General features: G+C 37.3%; 2 protein-coding genes across 2 annotated transcripts; one reads left to right on the top strand and one right to left on the bottom strand.

Annotated features, from left to right (window-relative positions):
* p4htma (prolyl 4-hydroxylase, transmembrane a) lies at window positions 1-24,287 on the top strand. Its single transcript, XM_067371133.1, has 9 exons — window positions 1-734; window positions 5,848-5,929; window positions 16,428-16,606; window positions 17,039-17,129; window positions 21,711-21,876; window positions 23,083-23,268; window positions 23,350-23,440; window positions 23,593-23,698; window positions 23,790-24,287. Exons 1-9 carry the CDS (start codon window positions 396-398, stop codon window positions 23,984-23,986), a joined length of 1,437 nt encoding a protein of 478 aa, XP_067227234.1. The 5' UTR covers window positions 1-395; the 3' UTR covers window positions 23,987-24,287.
* On the bottom strand, window positions 6,152-9,470 carry LOC137009799 (secreted frizzled-related protein 5). The gene is made up of 4 exons (XM_067372329.1): window positions 9,175-9,470; window positions 7,760-7,938; window positions 6,596-6,685; window positions 6,152-6,512 (listed from the first exon to the last, which is right to left on the bottom strand). The coding sequence occupies exons 1-4, from the start codon at window positions 9,468-9,470 to the stop codon at window positions 6,193-6,195; spliced, it is 885 nt and encodes a 294-aa protein (XP_067228430.1). The 3' UTR covers window positions 6,152-6,192.
* Window positions 24,288-25,387: the final 1,100 nt, after the last annotated feature.

Below are 25,387 nucleotides of genomic sequence, written 5' to 3'. Positions count from 1 at the left end.
ATGGCGAATGACAGATGATTATAAACGTTGTTGTTATTTTCCATCTCCGCTTATAAAGGAGTCAAGCGTTTTTGTTTTGTTTTTTCGCTTTTAATCTCATGTTATGTGTATGACCGGTCTGATTTAATCGCCCATTGGATTATAAGAGAGCTGTTAGACTGCTGACATCGTCCTTTTTCTTTCCTCCGGTTCAGCCTGAAGAAATTCCTGCACAGATCCTCATCGACACACATGATGGACGCTTGTGATGAACGCACGGCCAATATCTGCATCTGAATCGCCATGTAGGCATACTGTAGTGTGTAACAACGCTCGCGATGCCTGTGAGCAGCTGTCAAACCTGGTGAAGTCTTCAGAAATGAGAGGCTAGATATAGAAGAGCAGTGATTTGGGAGATGGGTGAGTACGAGGAGAGTTTTCGTGGGCTCGAGGGGGAGTCGGGTCATTTCCCCCCTCCGCCGCTGCGGCACCTGGGCGGCCGCGAGCGAATGAACATCCAGAAGAGCAGCGTCTGCTCCAGGGCTTACTTCGTGGTGGTGATGGCCTTTTTCCACATCTACATAATTAATATCATAGCTTTGCTGCTTTATGTGCACTATAACACGGGGTCTGGGGAGCAGGATGTGCCCCTTGAGAAGAGTGTCCCGCGACCCATGCCCACTGAACACCAAACTCCGTCACCAAACCTGAGCCCGGAGCTCTCCTTCCATCTGCCTCGCCTGGAGGGCATTCGGGTACATGCACTCATTATTCATTATGCGATGTGATGATTTTATGTTGTGCCTTTACAAAAGATGATTTTATATAAAACACATTTGTTTCAACATCAGTTTTTTTTTTGTTTTTTTTTTATTATATTCTCCAAGTCAAAAGTTTGGGAACATTACTATTTTTTAAAGTCTCTTATGCTCATTAAGGCTGCATTTATTTCATAATAAATACAGAAAAAAACAATAATATTGTGACATACAATTTGTAATTATGGTTTTCTATTTTAATATACTTTAAAATATTATTCCTGTGATGCAAAGCTGAATTTTAAGCATCATTACTTCAGTCTTCAGTGTCACATGATCCTTCAGAAATCATTCTAATATGATGATTTATTATCAATGTTGGAAACAGTTGTGCTGCTTATTATTATTTTATAACCTGTGACACTTTTTCAGGATTCTTTGATGAATAAAAAGTAAAAAAAAATCAGCATTTATTTAAAACAGCAATCTTTTGTAACAATATACACTACTGTTCAAAAGTTTGGGGTCAGTAATGTTTTTCTTTCTTTATTTTTTTTTTAAAGAAATTAATACTTTTATTCAGCAAGGATGTGTTCAATTGATAAAAAGTGATAGTAAAGACTTATATTGTAAGAAAAGATTTATATTTTGAAGAAATGCTGTTATTTTTAACCTTTTATTCATCAATGAATCCTGAAAAAAGTATCACAGGTTCCAAAAAAATATTAAGCAACACAACTGTTTCCAACATTGATAATAACGGAGTATCAAATCATCATATCAGAATGATTTCTGAAGGATCATGTGACACTGAAGACTGAAGTAATGATGCTGAAAATTCAGCTTTGATCACAGGAATGAATTACATTTTAAAGTATATTAAAATAGAAAACCATAATTTTAAATTGTAATAATATTTCACAATATTATTGTTTTTTCTGTATTTATTATGAAATAAATGCAGCCTTAATGAGCATCAGAGGCTTTGTTAAAAACCATTAAAAATAGTAATGTTTCCAAACTTTTGACTGGTAGTGTAGGTCTCAGGTTCTGAGATAACATTCATATATTTGTCTGTTACAAATTAATGTATTGTGGAATACATACAGTTTAGCCCTAAGCTGTGTAAATTTAATGTTATTGTTATTGTTATACTAAAAAAAATACATGAAAAATTAAAATTTTGTGCATGTTTAAAATAATTATTAATGCATCCCTCATCACCACCCTCATTTAGAGGATTAGTTCACTTTCAAATTTTAATTTCCCGATAGTTTACTCACCCCCATGTCATCCAAGATGTTCATGTCTTTCTTTCTTTAGTCGAAAAAAGAAATGAAGGTTTTTGATGAAAACATTCCTGTATTATTCTCCTTATAGTTTTAAAATTAAAATATATAATAAACAGAGCCGTAGTTCACTGATAAGCCACACAATATCCCGTTCATATCGCAGATTAATCGCCTTCGATATTGAACGCGATATTGCGTGGCTTATCAGTGAACTATGGCTCTGTTTATTAAATGCCGCTCCATTTGAAAGCAGGTGATGGCGATTTAGCGGTAATCAGGGATCCGGCTTTACTGACAAAATACACGTGACAATCGCATGCAATATATCGCCCAGCCCTACTTATAGTGGACCTCAATGGACTCCAAACGGTTGAAGGTCAAAATTACAGTTTCAGTGCAGCTTCAAAGAGCTTTAGATGATACCAGACGAGGAATAAGGGTCTTATCTAGAGAAACCCTATTTATAAATCATCTATAAAACCCTATCACTATTTTTTTAAATAAATAAATAAATAAATTATATAAGTTTTTTAACAATAAATGCTCATCTTGAACTAGCTCTCTTCTTCTCTATTAGAATTCCAGCAGTGTAGACACTGCTAAGTGTATCAAAGTTTGAACTTATTGTTATATTCTTGCACTAGCATATTGTAAATGACAATTTAGTTCAAACTTTGACCTGAGGAGGGCAGTAATACACTTAGCAGTGTCTATACTGCTGGAATTCAAATAGAGAAGAAGAGATCTAGTTCAAGATGAGCATTTATGGTTAAAATGTATAAAAAATGTTTATTTATTTATTTTTTTTAGAAAATGAGTGATGGTTTCTCTAGATAAGACCCTTATTCCTCATCTGGGATCACTGTAAACTGTAATTTTGACCTTCAACCGTTTGGGCTCCATTGAAATCCACTATAAGGAGAAAAATCCTGAAATGTTTGCATCAAAAACCTTAATTTCTTTTCAACTGAAGAAAGAAAGACATGAACATCTTGGATGACATGGGGGTGAGTAAATTATCAGGAAATTTTAATTTGAAAGTGAACTAATCCTTTAAAGGTGCAATATGTACATTTTAGGAGGATCTATTGACAGAAATGCAATATAATATACATAACTATGTTTTCAGTAGTGTATAAAGACCTTACATAATGAACCATTATGTTTTTATTACTTTAGAATGAGCCGTTTATATTTACATACACCGCGGGTCCCCTTACATGTTTAGTCGCCATTTTGCGCCGGCAGGTTTCTACAGTAGCCCTAAATGGACAAACTGCTTCACAGAGCGTGTTTGCTAGACTGACTGCTCTCTGCTGTCTCAAGGCAGGAACACACCAAGCCAACGGTCGGCCGTCGGGCAGTTTTTTTTTGTCGGCCGACTAAGTTTTCTCAGTGTGTTCCACACCATCAGCTGAAGTTGGTCCTCGTCTGCTTTTTTTTGGCCGATTCGACATGTTGAATCGACGTCAGGCCATCTGATATTATATGCATCCCACTGGAGGCGGTGTTATTTTAGTATTTATTAATATTTTGAATTTGCTTATATTTTCAGTTTTTATTTTAGTTTTACTAGTTTTATTAAGTGCTTGTTATGTGCAGAGCAGGCAAAGAAGAGAAGAGGTGGATCCAAACTGCAGCCAAACATAGTTTATTGAACAAAACAAAGAAGATAATCCAAAACCAGAAACATAAGATAAATAACAAGAGCAAAATAACGCAACAGCATAGACAATAACTGAAACTGAGGGTTTATGCTGCCTTCACGTGCTATCGGAAATTTGATAATTCCACTGAAGTTGTGATTAGGAGTTCATGGGAGGGTGTTCATGTGCAGTTTTTACCTCAAAACTCGTGTTTATTCAAATTTAGAGAGCATGTGAAGGCAGCATTAAATATGCAGAACTAACTAGGAAACCAGATGGGACACAGGTGAAAGGAATCGATAATGAGGAAAACCAAATCATTAACCAAGGCTGTGTTTGAAATACCCTCATTTACTATTTCCTACATTAGTCCACTAATATAGTTCACTTGAAGGAGTGAATGAAAACGAGTGAATTCGGACACTGAATGTGCCGGAAGGGCTGCCGCTTTTGCATAGTTTGTGCTTGCCTTTTAAAAATCATTTGAAACTTAGTGAAATGAAAAGATTTATCTTGAACTCTGTCAAGGAAACTAGCATGTATTAACCTAAATTAAACAATTTAATAATCAATTTAAAAGGAATATTACACTGTAGCCACATTGGACCATCTTCTGGTCAGACGTGGGAATTCATTCAACGTGCGACTCTCACAGTGCATTATGGATATTCTCTACCTGTTGAGTGTACATCAGTTGTACACTCGTTATTGTGGTGCATTATGGGATTGAATGAGAGCACTCAATAACGTCCACTATGGTTTCGGATACCACTACAAATGGCTGTCCCCTCAAATAGTGCCCTATTTAAAGGGTTAGTTCACCCAAAAATTAAAATTCAGTCATTAATTACTCACCATCATGTTGGTCCAAACCCCTAAGACCTTCATTCATCTTCGGAATACAAATTAAGATATTTTTGTTGAAATCCGAGAGCTCTCTGACTCCTCAGTAGACAGCAATATAATCAACACTTTATAGGTCCAGAAAAGTACTAAAGACATTGTTAAAATAATCCAGTGATTCAACCTTAATTTTATGAAGTGACGAGAGTACTTGCGCAAAAACAAAACAAAAATAACGACTTTATTTAACAATTTGAACTGCAGCTACGTGAGGATAATGACAGGGAAGAGAAGAGATTGTTGAATAAAGCTGTTATTTTCATTTTCATTTTGTTTTGTTTTTGCGCAAGTACTCTCGTTGCTTATATTGCTGTCTATGGACGAGTCATTTACCTCTCAGATTTCATCAAAAATATCTTTAATTTGTGTTCTGAAGATGAACGAAGGTCTTACGGTTGTGGAACGACATGAGGGTGCGTAATAAATGACATTATTTTAATTTTTGGGTGAACTAACCCTTTGTGTATAGGGCAATTTTAGACACAGCCTATGACAACAAACGAGAAGCAAGAACATTGGAGTTGTGTCCCAAATGACGCACAACGCACTATGCACTTACACACTATGTACTTATGCACCATGTACTCCATGTACATGGAGTATTTTGTCATTCAACACTGAAGTCTGATAGCCCCTCCTCCTCCGCTATGTAATTAAAGCTGCGACAGTTGAGTGCATGAAGTGTCCAACATTACACACTTAGTTTTTTCTGTTAATTTAGTGCATCATCCTGGTATTTAAAGTGCACTTTTTATTTTTGAAATTTTCAAGCACTACTTATACATAAAAACCTCATAGAATAGTGCATAAGTACGCAAATTGGGATGCATCCATAGGGAATAAAGGGTACAAGAACAGAAACAGAGGGAAACAATGAAAAACAAACTAAAAGTTCATAAAACAGAACATAAACCTCACAGTGCTTCTGCCACTTTTATTAGTTTCAGTTTTAGTAATTTTAGTACCACAATATTAACTTTTTTTTTTTAGTTAGTTGCCAAGGCAGAATTTTTTTATCTAATATTTTATTTGATTTCAGCTTGATTTCAGTTATTTCAAGACAATTTATTACTGTGCAGAATTTAAATAAGCTCACATTAATAAATTATTTGTTTTGATATGTTTAAAAATGCCATTAACATCCAACTATGCCAGCTATCCAAGTCATTATTACAATATTTGATATTGAAGACAGTGAGTGATGCTACCCTATTTATATATGTGTAATCCAATGTTAATGAGGCTTACATTTCTATATTTTCTACTCAGGTTGGGCATGTGCAAAGAGTTTCTCTCGTTCCTGACCGGACCCATAACATGCGCACCCTCAGCTTGAAGCCACTGCTGTTTGGTGAGTTTCCAGTTTCTGATATAGAGATTTATTTTTATATATTAAATCTTGAAGTTTTGAGTTCGACTCATTAATTATGTATGTAAAAGCTGCACTAAGATTTGTGATAGGAAATGGACACGTGGACTCTAGTTTTAAAAAAAAACACCTTAAATCGTTTAATATCTTTAAAAATATAGTACAAAGATCTGCTATTATTTACAATATTATGAACACACTGAGATACGTTTTTAAACTCCCTCTTTGTCCCGCCATCTGAAACTCTACCCTCTACACCGATGGCTTTTCCACTTGCGTGCTGCTTGGTTGAGGTGCCGCTGGCGTTTTTCCCAGCTGAAAGCTTTAGTGACTAGCAGTCTCTTGCCCGTCACAGTCCCCGTCAACAGGAAGGTTCCTCCATCAGGATGGTTGCGGGTCAGGTTGCCCACACAGGTGACGTCTCGCTCCAGCCACAGTGTCAGGCGACTCCTCATTTCTCCTCCCAGCAGCGGACCGTGCTTTAGGACCTCCACCCGAGAACCCAGGGAGAACATGGTCAGGACAGAACTACTGGAGTTCAGTTTGGATAGACGCACTTTAACCACTAGCAGAGAGAAGGAAATAAATGAGTAATGAGTTTAGGCATTAATCATTTTTGATGAACAAGCAAAAACTAGTGTTTCTTACCAAAGTCACTTTTACAGAAGAGATCGAGCAGTTCTTTGGATGACGTAGCCTCCTCTAACTCACAGTCCGTGCAGCTCGCACGCGGCATCACTGAAACAAGCCACAAAAACTGGTTTGATGGACAAACTCTGTAGTAGTAGTAGTTTATTTCTTCAGTCATTCAGACATAATAACATACACAAACAGAATTATTATAGTACAGCACTGACTGAAGGGGTTTTGGCTGAAGTGAAACACTTATTGATGCCTAACCCTATTTACACCAAGATTTAAATGCCCAGCATGTGGCAACAATAATCAGAAAGCAGCAAAGTGGAAACAAATGTAAGAATATTACCAGCTCTATATGAACAGCTCATACGGATAACATATTAGTGAAGATATTTTTCAAATGAAAGCCATTACTAATAACATTACACAAATCACCTTGTTAGTTTTCCTCTAAACATTCCATTACCCTAATACTGCCGTGAATCATTGCATTATACACTGACCTTCTACTTGTTTTAATGGTATTTAAACTAAACTAAACAGTATCTAATATTCTAATGCAGTATAGCTAGCAATCACATTTGATTTGTAAATTTTTTTGAACACCTTTATTGATGTAGGTTGTTTTAATGTGTCGTCCAGGCTATTCCATAGATTTACTCCTCTAACTGAGAAACGCCACCCTTTGGTATTGGTCCTGGCCTTATTTTTTTGATAAACCCCAGTTCCTCTCAAATGATATCTAGTCTCACTGGGCTCGAACCTCTCCTGAATACAGACTGGGAGCTTGAGATAGTGAACCTTATACATCATTGCAGCTGTGCTAAGATCAACTAAATCCTGTAATTTCAATGCATTTAATTTAATAAATAAATGGGTTAGTTGGGGCGTAATAATCAACTCTGTTAACAATTCTAATAACTTTCTTCTGCAATATGAAGATAGGTTTGATAAGAGATTTATAATTATTCCCCCATATTTCCACACAATAATTTAGGTATGGAAGAATGAGCGAATTGTATATTAAATGTAGTGATTTAATTTTACACATTATACCAATAATTTTAGATATTTTTGTCTTTAAATAGTTTATATGTAATTTCCAGTTGAGTTTGTCGTCAATATAGATACCCAAAAATGTTGTGAAAACTCTGGAAAAAGATCTTTGTTTACCTCGGCCTTCGTTGCTGGTGCCGTTTTGCATATGCGCAACTGAGGAAATGCACATTAGGTGATCTTTGGGAAACTGGTCACATTGTAGTATTCTGGGCCAGGGGTAACCGTAGCAGTTCATGATGGGGACGCAGCTGTCCCGTACTGACACACACAAACTCCTACATGGTGAAATGATCCTGAAAAGCCAAAGGGAAAACACACATTCACTGATTGTTTGGAGCTTTGTGATGATTTGATTTGGAAAAGTAGCTATAGATGTCATGTTTCTTAGCCCACAGATTGAGAAGTATTTTCATTGGTGGTCTCGGCCCGTCGCAGAGCCAAATTTTAGATTTGGAGCAAAGCAGGATTAGTCCACTTTCAAATAAAATTTTCCTGATAATTTACTCACCCCCATGTCATCCAAGATGTTCATGTCTTTCTTTCTTCAGTCGAAAAGAAATGAAGGTTTTTGATGAAAACATTCCAGGATTCTCCTTATAGTGGACTTCAATGGCCTCCAAACGGTTGAAGGTCAAAATTACAGTTTCAGTGCAGCTTCAAAGGGCTTTAAACGACACCAGACGAGGAATAAGGGTCGGTCATTTTTGAAAAAAATACAACTGTATATGCTTTTTAAACAAATGATCGCCTTTCACGTGCTTCCGCTTTCTGTATTCTTCAAAAAGCTTACGCTGAATGTCTTACACCTTCCCTATTCTACTTACGGAAAAAAACATAACTGGTGCCGCGTTCGTTCAGTAAGTAGAATAGGAAAGGCGTAGAACATACAACGTAAACTTTTTGAAGAATACGGAAAGTGGAAGCATGTGCAAGTCGATCATCTGTTTATATAAAGCATATACAGTTGTATTTTTTTCCGAAAATGACCGATCGTTTTGCTAGATAAGACCCTGCACTGAAACTGTAATTTTGACCTTCAACCATTTTGGGGTCCACTATAAGGAGAAAAATCCTGGAATGTTTTCATCAAAAACCTTCATTTCTTTTTGACTTAAGAAAGAAAGACATGAACATCTTGGATGACATGGGGGTGAGTAAATTATCAGGAAAATTTTATTTGAAAGTGAACTAATCCTTTAAAATAGCAACAATTGCTATTGTTTATATTGCAATTTATATTTATCAAATTTAAACAGAAATTAATGCAATCCGATATGCGTAAGCAAGAGTATTGTCTTGCTATATTGTCATTTCTTTTGTGGCACAAATTTCATTGCAGATGATTTCCACTTTCGTTTACTCGTTGTACTCATTTGCATGATAATGACACCATTTAACATGTAACATTGACCAAGAGCCACAACTGAAATGATATCCACAGTATATATTTTTTAACATCACCTAGTTTTGAGGGTTATCGTTCCTGCCAGTCAATGAAACCGTTTACTGTATTTAGAAGTAAGTCTTACCTCTCGAGGCACACGGGAGCGAAAAGCGAGCACAGGAAGATCCGGGCGTGCGGGTGGCACTCTCGGGCGAGGAGCGGCAGCCAGCTGGTGCTCTGCTGAACCGCTTCTGCTGGAGATTCGTGTCCCAGCAAGTTGGGCATCCGCATGCTGTTGTAGCCCAGACCCTGGCACAGGGCCATGTTGGTTGGGATGGGCACACAACGAGAGGATCCCTGGAGTTCCCAGTGTCCGTTGGGCATGGCATTGATGCCTAGGCAAAGCAGCAGCAGCAATAGAGCGGGCGCTGTCAGCATCATAGTCCAGAGTGGTTCAGAGAGTTGGAGAGTCAGTGTAAGGTAGTGTCAGAGTAAATCAGTAATAGGTGTATTTATATGCCACTGCCTGAGGCCCATTTGGGAGAGGGCGGGACTTTGCAGGATGTGTAATCGGATTGGTTAGGGAGGGTGTGGATGTGTGACTGTGTGTGACTTGCCAGTTGTTCCGTTTCTCTGCTGGAGATGATCAACAGTGAGCTCTACTGTACCACACACTTCCTTTCTTTTTGCTCTCTTTTTTCCTGAAAAGTGTGACTATTATAACACAACAGATTACCTACGAGGCAGAGGAGGTGTTTACATGTTTATGGATGGATGAATGGATGGATGGATGGAATGATGGAATGATAGATAGATGGACAGAAGGACGGATGGAAGATGCTTGGATAGATGGATACAACAATAGACAGATAGATAGATAGATGATAGATGGATAGATAGAGGGATGATAGATAGATAGATAGATAGATAGATAGATAGATAGATAGATAGATAGATAGATAGATAGATAGATAGATAGATAGATAGATAGATAGATAGATAGATAGATAGATAGATAGATGGAAGATGGATGAATGGAATGATAGAACGATAGATAGATTGATAAGATGCTAGATAGATGGATGGATGGATGGATGGATGGATGGATGGATGGATGGATGGATGGATGGATGGATGGATAGATGGATGGATAGACAGATAGATGGATGGATGAACAGACGGATGGAAGATGGATGGATAGTTTTATCTATCTATCTATCTATCTATCTATCTCTATCTATCTATCTATCTATCTTTTATATATATCTTTGTGTGTTTACTGTATGAGAAGTTGTCAGACAGTGAAAGTGTAAAGCTGAAACTGCTAAGGAAGGGTTGGCTGTGACAGAGGTGTGTGAAAGGAAGTGTGTAAGTGTGAGAGGGCTGGAGTCGCGTCTGTGCGTGTGTGATGCTGAGGAGTTTTTCTTCCCCTGCTGGGAGCACTACACAATGTCTACCCCAAAAATGGCCCTCACTTCCTGTCCGCTCCATTCCCAGGACCCTTTCTTTCCCCTGATCCATTCTAATGAGTTAGAGAGACTGCATCTCTCGCAGACAAACCATGCGGAAGAGCTTTATGCAGAGCGTGCGTCTCTGTGCGTATGTATGTTTATGTGTTATCTGCATTTGAATGGCACAAAACAATAACGGTGATAGATAACACTGAAACCTATATACAGCAATCTAAATCATTGAGCACTCTCACCCATCCCAGAGAAACAATGGCCCCCACCAGAACGCATTAATGGCACAGTCTCATTAACACTCTCAATGGGTCAGGCAATACCATGAGTCTTTAAGAGGGGGATGGGCGCATTTCATTAGATTTGACAACTTAAAGTGTTAGTTCACCTAAAAACGAAAATTATCCCATGATAATTGGAATAGGTGTATATGACTAACTTCTTTCAGACAAACACAACCTGAGATGTATTTAAAAATATCCTGGCTCTTCCAAGCTATATAATGATAGTGAATGGGGGGCAAGATTTTGAAGTCCCAAAAAATGCATCCATCCCATCATAAATATAATCCATACGGCTCCAGGTGGTTAATAAAGGCCTTCTGAAGCAAAGTGATGGGTTTTTGTAAGAAAAATATCCATATTTAAAAGTGTATAATCTAAAATAACTAGCTTGCGGCAAATGAGTAATCCTTTGACGCGATGTATGACGCAGGATGTAAGAGTATCAAAAGCTTAGACACCTCTTGTGGTTTAAACAAATAGGGCAGTGTAACAGATTTAAGCTCCGCTTCTCTTATATCGAAATCCTCTGACATTTCTCTTTTGTTTTAGACGTCTAATTCATGACCGGTGTTTTGTTTTGCTCTATCCTCTGCGCTTCTGCGTTCATCATTACATCATGCACTGAGTCACAAACCAATGCTTACGGCCATCTGCCGGAAGCTAGTTATTATCGTTAATAAAGTTTAAAATATGTATATTTTTCTTACAAAAACCCATCGCTTCGCTTCAGAAGGCCTTTATTAATAGGGCTGAGCGATATATCGAATGCTTTTGTCACGCGCATTTCGTCAGTAAAGCCGGTTCCCTGATTACCGCTAAATCGCCATCACCTGCTTTCAAATGAAGCGGCATTTTAATAGACAGAGCCGTAGTTCACTGATAAGACACGCAATATCGCGTTCAATATCGATATGAATCGCCGTCAATATTGAATGCGATATTGCGTGGCTTATCAGTGAACTGAAAGCAGGTGATGGCGATTTAGCGGCAATCAGGGAACCGGCTTTACTGACGAAATGCGCGTGACAAAAGCATTCGATATATCGCCCAGCCCTATTTATTAAGCCCCTGGAGCCGTATTGATTATTTTTATGATGGATGCATTTTTTTGGGGGGCTTCAAAATCGCACTTCCATTCACTGCCAATATAAAGATTGGAAGAGCCAGAATATTTATAAATATATCTCTGATTGTGTTCATCTGAAAGATGAAAGTCATATACATCTAGGATGGCTTTAGGGTGAGTAAATCATGGGATAATTTTCATTTTTGGGTTAACTATCCCTTTAATGGCCACTGCACACAATATTAGCTATTTAATGTGACCACTACCCAGATTAAACAAATTTTAATATATACAGTGCCAGTCAGACATTTGAGTACATCATTATTATTATTATTATTATTATTATTATTATTATTATTATTTTATTTTATTTTATTTTATTTTATTTTTTAAATAATACTATCAAAGTCATCAAGACTATAAATTAACACAAATAAAAGTATTATTTATTTATTTAATTGCATTTATTTATTTTATTTATGAAAATATTTATTTCCAAACAATATATACATTTTATACATAAGAAGTTTTTTTTTTTAAATAATTAAATTATTAAAATGCCTGTTTTGTAAATACATTAATATACAGGTACTTAAATTTGTCTACATAACAAATTTTAGTCATTTAAGCATAAACCTTTTAATTCAAATGTTTTTAAGATAATGGGAAACAACAAATTTAGTCCAAACTTCTGTGAATTCAAACTTCTATTTTGTTTTTTTTTTCTTTAAGACTGGTCATAACCAAAGTCGGTTACATAAAAAGGTAGATCAGTGTAATTTGAATATGAAAATTAAGACTGATTACCCCTTGGCTAACTGCTCAGACTAAACCGACTAAACAGCAATAGTAGCTGTGTTCATGCAGCTGACCTCAGGCTAAATGTTTTTTTACTACCAACTTCTGTTCAAGCCATCCTCACATTCACCTGGTTCTCGCCAAATGAGAATTGATGACATTAACACCCATTTGCAGTGAAGTGCGGCGGTGGGCAGGTCTGTTGATTAGCCCTGCATAGTGTGACTGAGATCCTTTAATCCTTTAGTCTAATCTCATAATGTTGACGTTCTCTCTGTCTGCCTTTCGGTGGAACTCTCACAGACACTTACTTCTACAATAGATCAAACACGGATGCTCTGAAATCATGTCAGCTTTTAAGACACCCTTAACACATTGTTAAGAGGTGTGCTGGGATCTTCTGCTGATAAGCAACACCTTAGCAACCACATAGCAACGGTCTGGCATTCACCTTACCACCCTAGCATCACTGAGGCAAGTTTGCCACCCTTAAATAGCAACTATACTATTTATTAAACTAAAACCTATACTAGCTATATACCTATACTAAACTATACTATACTAACTGTAATCAAATAAAAAAAATGCAGAGGTTTTTATTTGCAAAATAAAAGTCTGCTATATAATACCAGCCATACCTGGTCACAGATAAATGTTACATATTTAAAATTCTATACTGTTTTGTTTAAACAAATTGAAAGTAAAACACTAAACTAAAATCAATCATTTTAAATGCTGCACGTTAAAGGGATAGTTCACCCAAAAATTTTAATTCTGTCATCATTTACTCCCCCTCAAGTTGTTCCAAACCTCTATACATTTCTTTGTTCTGCTGAACACAAAGGAATTTATTTGGAAGAATGTTTGTAACCAAGCAGATCTCGCCCCCCATTGGCTACCATAGTAGGGGGAAAAAATACTATGGTTGTCAACTTTCACTCAATCCATATTACGCCCTACTCTGACTAATGGACCTTTTCTCAACACCAAATACAACATATTATTTATATAAAATAATTTTTTATTGAACAATATTTAAAGGTGCCCTAGAAACTTTTTTTACAAGATGTAATATAAGTCTAAGGTGTCGCCTGAATGTGTCTGTGAAGTTTCAGCTCAAAATACGCCATAGATTTTGTTTGATTCATTTTTTTAACTGCCTATTTTGGGACATAATTAGAAATGAGCCGTTTCAGGGTGTGTGGCCCTTTAAATCTCGTGCTCCATGCCCCAAGAGCTCGCGCTTGCCTTAAACAACATAAAAAAAGTTCAAACAGCTAATATAACCCTAAATGGATCTTTACAAAGTGTTCGTCATGCAGCATGTCTAATCGCGTAAGTACAGTATTTATTTAGATGTTTACATTTGGTTATGAATGAGTTTGATAGTGCTCCATGGCTAAAGCTAACATTACACACTGTTGGAGAGATTTATAAAGAATGAAGTTGTGTTTATGAATTATACAGACTGCAAGTGTTTAATAATGAAAATAGCGACGGCTCTTGTCTCTGTGAATACAGTAAGAAACGATGGTAACTTTAACCACATTTAACAGTACATTAGCAACATGCTAACGAAACATTTAGAAAGACAATTTACAAATATCACTAAAAATATCATGATATCATGGATCATGTCAGTTATTATTGATCCATCTGCCATTTTTTGCTAATGTCCTTGCTTGCTTACCTAGTCTGATGATTCTGCTGTGCACAGATTCAGACGTTCTGCCCTTGTTGTCTAATGCCTTTCATAATGTTGGGAACATGAGTTGGCATATGCAAATATTGGGGGCGTACATATTAATGATCCCGACTGTTACGTAACAGTCGGTGTTATGTTGAGATTCGCCTGTTTTTCTGAGGTCTTTTAAACAAATGAGATTTATATAAGAAGGAGGAAACAATGGAGTTTGAGACTCACTGTATGTCATTTCCATGTACTGAACTCTTCTTATTTAACTATGCCAAGGTAAATAAAATTTTTGAATCTAGGGCACCTTTAAATTAACAACAATAGCCATTATAAATGACAATAGGAAATAAAAAATTGTACAATTCAGTCAAACGTACAATAGTAGTGCTCTACAGGATGCACAGTAAGTTAAATATAGCCTTAATATTAAATTATTAAATTTAACATTTCAATTCAATTTGTTTAGGAACAAGTAATAGATTTAATAAGACCAATGATTGCCTGTTTTATGTACCCAAAATGAATTATGTCTAATGTTTAACCACTATAAGAGACAGCTGCAAATCCCTGAAGCACTGACTGAGATGAAGCTGTTCTCGGCGGGTACACGAGCACTGAACGGCCGCTGACGGCCTGGAGCTCACATATGCGAAAACATCTAAGCAAATTGTAAAATAGGCGTTATGATTAAATATGAGTCACATATTTCAGGTCTAAACAATTACATTCTCACCTTAAAACTATCAGTGGCATGCGGTCCCTATAAGCTGCGAATGACTAATATTAGTCGGCAACTAATATTAACATTATAAATTACTATTAAATAACTTATTTGAGGAAGCCTACATGATTGGAAATGCATATGTAACTGTCCGTAATTTATTTATTTGCCAAACGACGGTAATTTTCTTTAAATCTACCAGTTACGCGCCTTTTGCGTCTTCCTGCTTTTGTTATGGAACTTCATCATTGTCCCGCGTTCTCATTGGTTTGCTGGCCTATGGCGGATTACATAGCAGGATAAGCTATGAGCGGAAAAATGAGCTGCTGCCAGATCTCGATCACCGAAAATCACATTGTATTTGATACAAAACTAACTAGACGTAGCCAAATGTGGAAAAAAATCATAACTGAAACTATTTTTATAGTATTTCATTTTCTCCATAGAGAATTTTTTTTATGAAAACTTAAGACAGTCCTACTATAACTAAGCCTATCAGAGGATGTTAATCGTTAGTCTGTGCATTTGCTAAAAGTCATCAGTTTGCACAATTTTAACTTATTTTTAAAGAATACTGATTTTTTTTTAGTATAGTCTACTTATATTATTATTTATATTTACATTTTATTTTTTATTTATAATAGACTGCTAATATTTATTTTATACTTATTTTTAATTATTAGTTTAAAAATACTTCTGGCATATATTTAAATTGACGCAATGATGTTTTTTATTTATTGTGTCTGATTTAGGTCTGTGTCATAAACTGATACGTTTAAAGGTGAAGTACGTTGTTTCTGTGACACTAGCTGCACCTAGCGGATTACAAAAAAAAACAGCATATTTTGCAAACGCACCTTTCGCATGTTGCGCCTCCATCGACTCAAACATCACAAAAGCTCTTACAGGTGCTTGTGAAGGCATTTTTTTTACATGACGCACCACCCAGCATACCTGGTTTAAAAAGTCACCGCTCGCCACTGCTATATATATATATATAATGACTCTTTGGTACATACCTCGGTATTGATGTCAGGGTTCACAGTTTGGTACAGCAGGGGGGAGAAAAATAAACTTAAAATTGCTTCTTTTCTCTACTTTTTTTTTTTATTATTAAACTGGTTTATTGAACAAAATGTGTCTCTCTCTTTAAATAAATTCAGCTATAATTGACATTTTCTTAAGGATAAAAAAATCTATCTCAGCCAATGCGGTAAACCATATACAGGGAGCCCTTTCTTGCACTTTCTACTATAATATTAAAGGTTACAATTACTTTTGAATGGTAGTACATATATAGTTTATCATTATAATTCATATTATTGGTTGGGGTATGCAATCTGACATCTGCATGTTGATGTGTGTTCCAGAGATCCCAGGATTCCTGAGTGTGGAGGAGAGCAGTGTGGTGATGCAGCTAGCCCAACTGAAGGGCCTGACCCACAGCTCTCTCCTCACGGCCCCTGACAGCCAGGAGGAGCAGCTCACTCAAGATGAGCTCTTCAGCCTGCTCGACCTCAACCAGGACGGTCTTCTGCAGAGGGAGGAGGTCAGGCACAGTCATTCTACACTCACTGCTAGTGTTGAACCTTAAATGTATCAGTTCAATAGCTTAAAGAGGGCAAAAAATGAAAATTCTGTCATCATTTACTCACCCCGATGTCTTTGCAAACCTGTGTGACTTTTTTTTACTTCTGTGAAACTAAAAGTGAGTTGTGGGAGTATTTTCACTGAATAATAACTTTCGGTGTATCGCCAAAACATTGTAGTGCTTCTTTGATAGCTTAATATCTCATTTGTTGTTCCATGGAATAATCTCATGGAATGATGTGAGGGTGAGTGAATGATGACAGAATTCTATTTTTAGGTGAACTCTCCCTTTCGAGGATGAGAGTGAACATGGAGAGAGCTGAGAGAAATAGAAACAGAGAGAGCAATGAAATTAATTTTCCTAGAGCTAAAAGCATCTGTTCTGCCACAGATTTTGAGTCTGTCCCATTCGACTGATGGATCTTGGCTAAGCTCATACAATTTACGGAAAATCCACACCGGGCTTGAGACCAACCCTTCTGGTAAGTGAAGTGTGTGTGTGTGTGTGTGTGAAAGAGTGGTGGGTCTGATACAATGACACAACATGCAGTGTTTTCTAGTAGCTTCCGGATGGATCCTATTAGAGTCTCATTAATATGACGGTTACACACACACACATCCGCCTCAAATACGGACTCACTGAGGTAGTGTCCCCTCTTCCGGTCCCCCTGCCCTATTGTCTGGAGAGCATCCCGCTGTGGTTTGGTTCCGGAGGGGAAAGAGTGAAGACTCACTGACCTGTGAATAAAGGAGAAAAATAGAGAAATGCTATTCTCTTTATTCTCGCCTTGTTCATTGTAACGCTGCCGTCAACTATAATATTTTTTTGCTGTTTGCTGAGACGTGCATCTCTGTGACTCCTGCTCATACTTAAAGTTGAGAATTTTAAACACCCCCCAACCCTAAATATTAATCCTCAGCATGTAACTTGTCCCACACCATTTGTGATTTTGGTACCTACATAAATGATAACTGAAATCATGCAGCTTGTTGACGAATCCCAATGAGTCACAATGAAGGAGGGATCCAAGCCATATACTGTATAGAGACTAGAATATCATAGAGACTTGTAAATGAGCGCTCTTGTCTTGGGCCTGAAGGAAACCACTTAGAACACATCAGCAACCATGTAACAGTGCATTAAAACATTCAGAACATCTTTGCAACCATATAGCAACATCTTTGCAACCACATAACAATAAACTAGCATTACACCACTCATATTTTCTTTAAAGATGACCTATTTTGCAAAATTCACTTTTACATAGTGTTTGAACACTGATGTGTGTCCACAGTGTGTGTAAACAACCAGCCTATAATGCTAAAAATCCACCCATTACTTTTTTAATAATCCCCATAAACCAGAAGTGGTGTCTGAAAATACACTGTTCCAGATTTCTCCCTACTGTGATGTTACAAGCTCCGCCCATAACTGGTGACAATCTGCCCTATTAGCAAAGATCACACCCTGAGTGAGCCGCACATAGTCCACCATGTTTATATCTTTGCTAATGGGGTTATGCGCAATCTAACTCTGTTTAGGTCTTTTGTATGTGCTTCATGAAATTATTTGTTTTATTCAAGATAACTTAAAAGGAGCGAGCAAAGATGAGCATAACTGATGTCCCCCACATATGTTGATTGATATTAAAGGTGCCCTAGAATGCTTTTTCACAAGATGTAATATAAGTCCCCTGTAATATAAGTAATAAGGTGTCCCCTGAATGTGTCTGAGAAGTTTCAGCTCAAAATACCCCATAGATTTTTTTTAATTCATTTTTTTTTACTGCCTGTTTTGGGGCATCATTATAAATGCACGATTCAGGCTGCGGCCCCTTAAATTCTCACACTCCCCACCCCCAAGCCTCGAGACTCTATAATACATAAAGTTCACACAGCTAATATAACCCTCAAAATGCATCTTTGCAAAGTGTTCGTCATGCAGCATGTCTAATTGCGTAAGTACAGTGTTTATTTGGATGTTTACATTTGATTCTGAATGAGTTTGAGGCTGTGCTCTGTGGCTAACGGGCTAAAGCTAACATTACACACTGTTGGAGAGATTTATAAAGAATGAAGTTGTGTTTATGCATTATACAGACTGCAAGTGTTTAAAAAAGAAAACTAATGACATGACTCTGATCTCCGTGAATATAGTAATAAACAATGGTAACTTTAACCACATTTAACATTAGCAACATGCTAATGCAACATTTAGAAAGATATAGTTTACAAATATCACTAAAAATATCATGTTATCATGGATCATGTCAGTTATTATTGCTCCATCTGCCATTTTTCACTGTTGTTCTTGCTTGCTTACCTAGTCTGATGATTCAGCTGTGCACAGATCCAGACGTTAATACTGGCTGCCCTTGTGTAATGCCTTGAACATGGGCTGGCATATGCAAATATTGGAGGCGTACATATTAATGATCCCGACTGTTGCGTCACAGTCGGTGTTATGTTGAGATTCGCCTGTTTTTCGGAGGTCTTTTAAACAAATGAGATTTACATAAGAAGGAGGAAACAATGGAGTTTGAGACTCACTGTATGTCATTTCCATGTACTGAACTCTTGTTATTCAACTATGCAAAGGTAAATTCAATTTTCAATTCTATGGCACCTTTAAAAAGCTTTTTAATTTTTCTTCTTCACACTAACGTTTACATATTTAATAGAATAAACCACCTATAACAATGTGAACTAGGTAGTTTCGCTGAATACCTTAAAAGTCCATAGATATGCCGTCAGTTCATACTGCTGTTAACACTTTCTCTGACAAGTAGATGCAGTGAGACCAGTTTTCCGATTTGGTCATGTGACGTTAGACATATGAAGAGTTCATTTGCAAAAACCGATAAACGCCATTTTTTTAAAAAATGAACTAAGTGCTGTGCATTATTCTCCATATATAGCACGTTCTGTACCCTAAATCCATTTTGTCAGAAGAGCCGGTTTTGCCCACTTTCAGGCGTCGCAAGTTCACGTTTTACAGCAGAAGCCGACAAGCGCCCTTGTTTGTGTACAGACAGAAACCGATAAGTCCGTTTTAGCGAATCAGCGCGCAGTGTTCAGGTCAGGTGACAAGGCTTCTAGTCACTTCAAAAAGACGCGCTAGCTGAGGGAAGTTTTATCAAAGCTGACTAAAAGTGATCGAGGTTTTTAAATTTTGACTCCTGTACACCATACACGACTTACATGCTGAAAAATTGGTTGTCCTTTTGCTTGTGTGTGTGTGTGTGCGCGCGCGCACGTGCGTGTGTGGATGAGTGCGTGTGTGTGTACTTGTGTGCCGATCTGTGTGTGTGTGTGTGTGTGTGTGTGTGTGTGTGTGTTTGAGAGAGAGAGAGCGAGAGAGAGCGTGTGTGTGTGTGTGTGTGTGTGTGTGTGTGTGTGCGTGCCGATCTGTTTGTTTGTGTGTGTGTGTGTGTGTGTGTGCGCGTGGGTGGGTGTTTGTGTGCACATGTATGTTTGAGAGTGTTTTAAATGCAATTACTTGGGTTTTGTTTAACTATGAAACATGAAATGTGGAGTTATCTGCTTCTGCCAAAAAACGACTGTTGGAGTTATCTGCTTTTGCTAAAAAACAAACTTTTAATATATATATATAAAACATACTTTCAATGAATTTTAATTTTTTAATTTACATGTATTTTTTAGAGTTATCATTACTTAATCAAAACAGCCCAACTGCAGTTTGATTGTTATTACTTTGAATGCACAATAAAAAAAACATGATTTGTGAGAATTCATAAAAATGGAGTTATCTGTTTTTGCAAATAAACTCTTCATATACACTGAGGACACAGTGGATGAATTTTATTTATGAAAGAAATAAGGTAGGCTGAAGAAATTAGGTAAAGTCTTAAATGGTTGTGCAAATCATTTGTGCTATACAGTTCAATGCTGGATTTGCACAAAAGTTTATTATGAAAGATGGGTCGATACCAACATCCTATTACAGTTTTCACATGAGTACCTTTAGCAAAGTCCCTTTCAAGGAAAGTCTGTTCACTCTGTGGCCATATTTGCAATGCCTCCGGGCAGCTATTTCGGGCATCCAAGACCAGGTCTCATCTATTTGAATAAGGGAAAACCTGAAATCTCAAAAACTGCTCAGCGAACTCACCATTAAATAACATATTTCAAATCAGCAACAAAATCTGACGTGAACTGCCCCATACATGTTGTTTCTTATGCTCAAATAGCGTTAAAAATTCTTATTTTTCAGGCTAGACGAGCCAATGCGCATGTGCAATCCTAAGAGCGAGTCTCAGGTTTCTATGGGAACCGGAGCCTCTAACAGCAGCTGCAGTGATGCAATAACTTTATTAATTTTTACATAGAAGGTGGGATGTCTTCCGCCATATTGCACATTGCAGTTTCTCCCATTCATAACTAATAGAAGTGAACCTTATTTCTATATCTATAGTGTTTAACCTGTACAATGACTGAACATGCTAATCAATAAGTTGAATAAAGTTAATTCCACAACAACTACATAAATTCATCAGCTAACCATTCAGAAACGTCCTGTTGCATTCTAACGCCGTGTCTACACCAGACACAAGCGGCGTGATGCTACGCGACAAAAGACAATGGAACCAATTATAATCAGTAATGATGTCTACACTGGATGCGGCGTGACGCGAGCGACGAATCTCCAACAGTAAACTGATGCCTCGTTCTATTTATGATGTACTGACACAAAGGACAAACGAGTGTAGACAGCTTTTAGCTGTTGCGACACGAGCAACAACATTTGTGTCCAGTGTAGACATGGTGTAAAAGTTGTAACTTCATCCTGAGTCTCTCCGTTCGAATATATAAGGCTGAATACCGCTGCTGACAATTTATGACATTTTGGCTGCGTGAGATTCTCCTGTTTTGTTGTTGCTGGAGTATCCGAAGCACAAGCTGTAAAGGCTCTACCCTCTTCATAAAAGGGGGTGGGGGACAGCAGTTCATTTGCATTTAAAGGAACACACACAAAAACAGCAAATGCAGAATTTGATTTTATTGCTATGTGACTAAGATTGCTATCTGGTGTGTGTCTGCAGGAGTTTTGTCTCTGCAGGAGTTTAAGCGTGTCAGTGGTGGAGTGTTGCAGTACAGCGGAGCTGGCCAAGGTTTGGATGGCCACGCCAAGGTCAGGCAGAGAAGCACACATACACAACTTTATCTCGGAGAGGGCACACACCACCTGCTGAAGAGCATCAGAAATAGGTAATACATTCTGATGGCTGCAGTAGTGGTTAAAGCTCAGGGCTGGGAATCAAAAGGATCCTGATTTTATCCATCACGGTTATGCACTCAAGCAGAACACAAGATAGTTCACCCTGACATGAAAAGTCTGTTATTGTTTGATCCATGTACCTTCTGATACTTAAAAAGCAATAAAGAGAAATAGATTTTTTTTCTTTTTGTTTAAGAAACAGAATAAGAATTGACCTAATTATTATTATTATTATTATTTTTATATATATTTTTTCAAGGATAAAAATGAGTTTACAGTTTTAATATTTGATTAATATGCATGGGCAGCCCTAAAACTGGCCTTTCTCAAATGACCAGAAGGTACATGGACCTTCGCTTTTACTCAACCTCATATCATTCCAATCCTTTACTTGTTTTAATCCATTTGGTTTGGACTTCTCATTGACTTTCTATGTATGAACAAATGTTTAAAACGCGTTTTGTTTGGTTTGGTTTTGGACACCTCATTGTAGACTTTCATTGAATGAACAAAACAGTTGAAACGTGTTTTTTTGTTGTTGTTGTTTTTTGTTCACCTTGTTGATATTCATTGAATGAACAAAACAGTTGAAACTTTTTTTTTTGTCACCTCCTTGTTGACTTTCATTGAATGAACAAAACAGTTGAAAATTGTTTTTCTGTTTGTTTGTTTGTTTGTTTGTTTAGTTTTGTTTTACCTTGTTGACTTTCATTGAATGAACAAAACAGTTTAAATGTAGTTTTGTTTTCTCTTGCTTTGTTTTGGTCACATCATTGACTTTCATTGAAAGAAAAAAAATGTAAACGTTTTTTGTTTTGTTTTGTTTTAGACACCTTGTTGACTTTCATTGAATGAACAAAACGGTTGAAATGTAGTTTTGCTTTGATTTGTTTTGTTTTAGACACCTTGTTGACTCACTGAATGAACAAAACAGTTAAAAAGTGTTTTTTTGTTTGTTTGTTTGTTTTAGTTTTGTTTTGTTTTGTTCACCTCGTTTACTTTCATTGAATGAACAAAAACAGTTGAAACACTCAAGTCATACATGTTTGGAACGACATGAGAATGAGTAGGCTACATTTTGAAAAATGTTTCAACTGTTTTTGTCCAAAACAAAAAAGAAAAGAACCATTTTGTTGATATTCATTGAATGAACAAAACAGTATAAAAGCACAGACAAACTATTTGTTTTTCTCCAGAGTGACCCGTTTAACACGCCTGCCGTCCTCATTGATCGATCTCAGCGAGCCAATGGAAGTCGTCCGTTATGAGCAGGGCGGGTATAGCCACGCCCACCACGACAGCAGCCCCCCCAGCCCTGAGAGCAGCTGCGCCCACACACATCTGGCAGCAAATAACTCCGCCTCTAACCAAGTTGCATGCAGGTACATTTTAAGACGTTTTGTATCCAATTTGATTGACTCGTAAAATTGTTGCAGCATAATAAAGGTGTTTCTATTTCCTAGGTATCTGACGGTCCTGCTGTATCTGAACTCGGCAGATGGAGGTGGAGAGACCAGCTTCCCTGTGGCTGACAACAGGACATACGAGGAGGAGGTGAGCCATGTCTTGTTTCTATGGCAACAGGGGGAGGTGAGCTCTGTTGCCATAGCAACCAGCCGGTGACAGGAAGAAGGTCTTGAATTGTGATGCTATCTTGATGTTATAGCAGTGTTTATGGCTTCATTTGAAAACTGCGCGTGTTTCAGGTCTTAGGTGATCTCTCTCAGCAGTACTGTGATAAAGGAAATCTGAAGATCAAACCTGTTGCTGGAACTGCTCTACTGTGGTACAACCACCTTTCAGATGGCAATGGTGATTTTCATAATCATTCCAAACTTTTGACCGTCATGTATGCATCATGAATATTAATGAACTCACGTTCTTCTCCGTTCATTTCCGTCAGGTTGGGTTGGAGAGTTGGACGAATTCTCTCTCCACGGCGACTGCTCGGTCACTCGGGGCTTCAAATGGACAGGAAGTGTGTGGGTGAACATCGACCCTGACCAGCAGCGTCAGGAGCGCTACCAGCGTCTGGTCTCGTGGCACCCGGAGGAGCAAAGCAAAAGGCCAGAGCATGGAAACCTTCACCAAGACCTCTGAACCAGACCTCCTGTCAGAAGTTACGCTTCTACGCTGATCTAGAATCAGTTTCCTCTAGGAAAGACCTCATGTGAAGCCTGGTCCAGTAAGAGATACCCACTGCTGCAAGCTTGACCTTTATATAGCTGTCACCCCCCTGCTCCGGTGACATATCATTCAATATTCATGAGTTCAACTGGGAAAATGATAGCTAAACTTTCAGTGATATAATTTGCTGGTTTCGCACAAGATATGTATTCTCTATTTATGAAAGATTTTATTTATTCAATGTTGCATATTTATTGAAATTATTTATTTGTCATATCACCATTTATTAAATTATTTAGTATTTTATTATTATTTATATATATATATATATATATATATATATATATATATATATATATATATATATATATATATATATATATATAAATGTGTGGTGTGTACATATAGTCACATAATTTGTGTCTATTTATCTCAGGTTTGGTTAAGCACAGGTTGTCTTTTTCCATTTTAATTAATGCACTATTTCAAACAAAGAAATTGTCAGATATGTAAGTTAAATTAAGTAAGAAATAAATTCATATTGTAGAACAGTATGGGGTGGTGTGTTCAGTTAATTGGTTGACTTTTTGTAAGAATTAAACACTCATACAGATTTCTCTGATGCACGTTTTCCCCACAAGAGGGCGTCATATTCACTTACATGAACAAAGATCTCCACTTACGTATGCACAGCAGCTATAATGCCCTCGGAGCATTTATAAGCCGGCAGTTCAGGGAACTTCGCATTCCAGGGCCCAGTTTTATGGCAAGGACCCTTTCTTACTGCAACAGTAGAGAAACTTTTGCAACATTTTGGTTGGTTCTTGGTCTAGCACAAACAAATGTTTAATACCATCAGATAAGGATGCGAAGACAACTGACAGACATCTCAAACGTGGGAAGTCCAAAGGCAGTTTCATCCCTGCACCCATCTTGAGACTAATCCCTGAGGATTCAGCCAACTGCCATAACATTCCTTAAAGGATAAGTTGACTCAAAAATGAAAAAATGTCATTTATTACTCACCCTCATGTCGTTCTACACATGTAAGACCTTCGTTCATCTTCAGAACACAAATTAAGATATTTTTGATGAAATCCGATGGCTCCGTGAGTCCTGCATAGGGAGCGATGATATTTCCTCTCTCAAGATCCATAAAGGTACTAAAACATATTTAAATCAGTTCATGTGAGTACAATGGTTCAATATTTATATTATAAAGCGACAAAAATATTTTTGGTGCGCCAAAAATGTATAATATTAATATTGAACCATTGTACTCACATGAACTGATTTAAATATGTTTTTAGTACCTTTATGGATCTTGAGAGAGGAAATATCATCGCTCCCTATGCAGGCCTCACTGAGCCATCG

Source organism: Chanodichthys erythropterus, chromosome 20 (genome assembly GCF_024489055.1).
Source record: "Chanodichthys erythropterus isolate Z2021 chromosome 20, ASM2448905v1, whole genome shotgun sequence".
Classification (NCBI taxonomy): domain Eukaryota; kingdom Metazoa; phylum Chordata; class Actinopteri; order Cypriniformes; family Xenocyprididae; genus Chanodichthys; species Chanodichthys erythropterus.
This window is presented reverse-complemented; position numbering and strand designations above follow the sequence as displayed.

What these genes read in the sequence shown, in the direction of transcription:
- LOC137009799 (XM_067372329.1), bottom strand. Translation starts at nt 9,470, where the DNA reads ATGATGCTGACAGCGCCCGCTCTATTGCTGCTGCTGCTTTGCCTAGGC. An exon ending in GCTCCCGTGTGCCTCGAGAG is followed by an intron (nt 7,939 to 9,174) that starts GTAAGACTTACT and finishes TTGGCTTTTCAG; the next exon opens with GATCATTTCACCATGTAGGA. An exon ending in CACCAGCAACGAAGGCCGAG is followed by an intron (nt 6,686 to 7,759) that starts GTAAACAAAGAT and finishes GGCTTGTTTCAG; the next exon opens with TGATGCCGCGTGCGAGCTGC.
- p4htma (XM_067371133.1), top strand. Translation starts at nt 396, where the DNA reads ATGGGTGAGTACGAGGAGAGTTTTCGTGGGCTCGAGGGGGAGTCGGGT. An exon ending in CTTGAAGCCACTGCTGTTTG is followed by an intron (nt 5,930 to 16,427) that starts GTGAGTTTCCAG and finishes TGTGTGTTCCAG; the next exon opens with AGATCCCAGGATTCCTGAGT. An exon ending in GTCTTCTGCAGAGGGAGGAG is followed by an intron (nt 16,607 to 17,038) that starts GTCAGGCACAGT and finishes GTTCTGCCACAG; the next exon opens with ATTTTGAGTCTGTCCCATTC.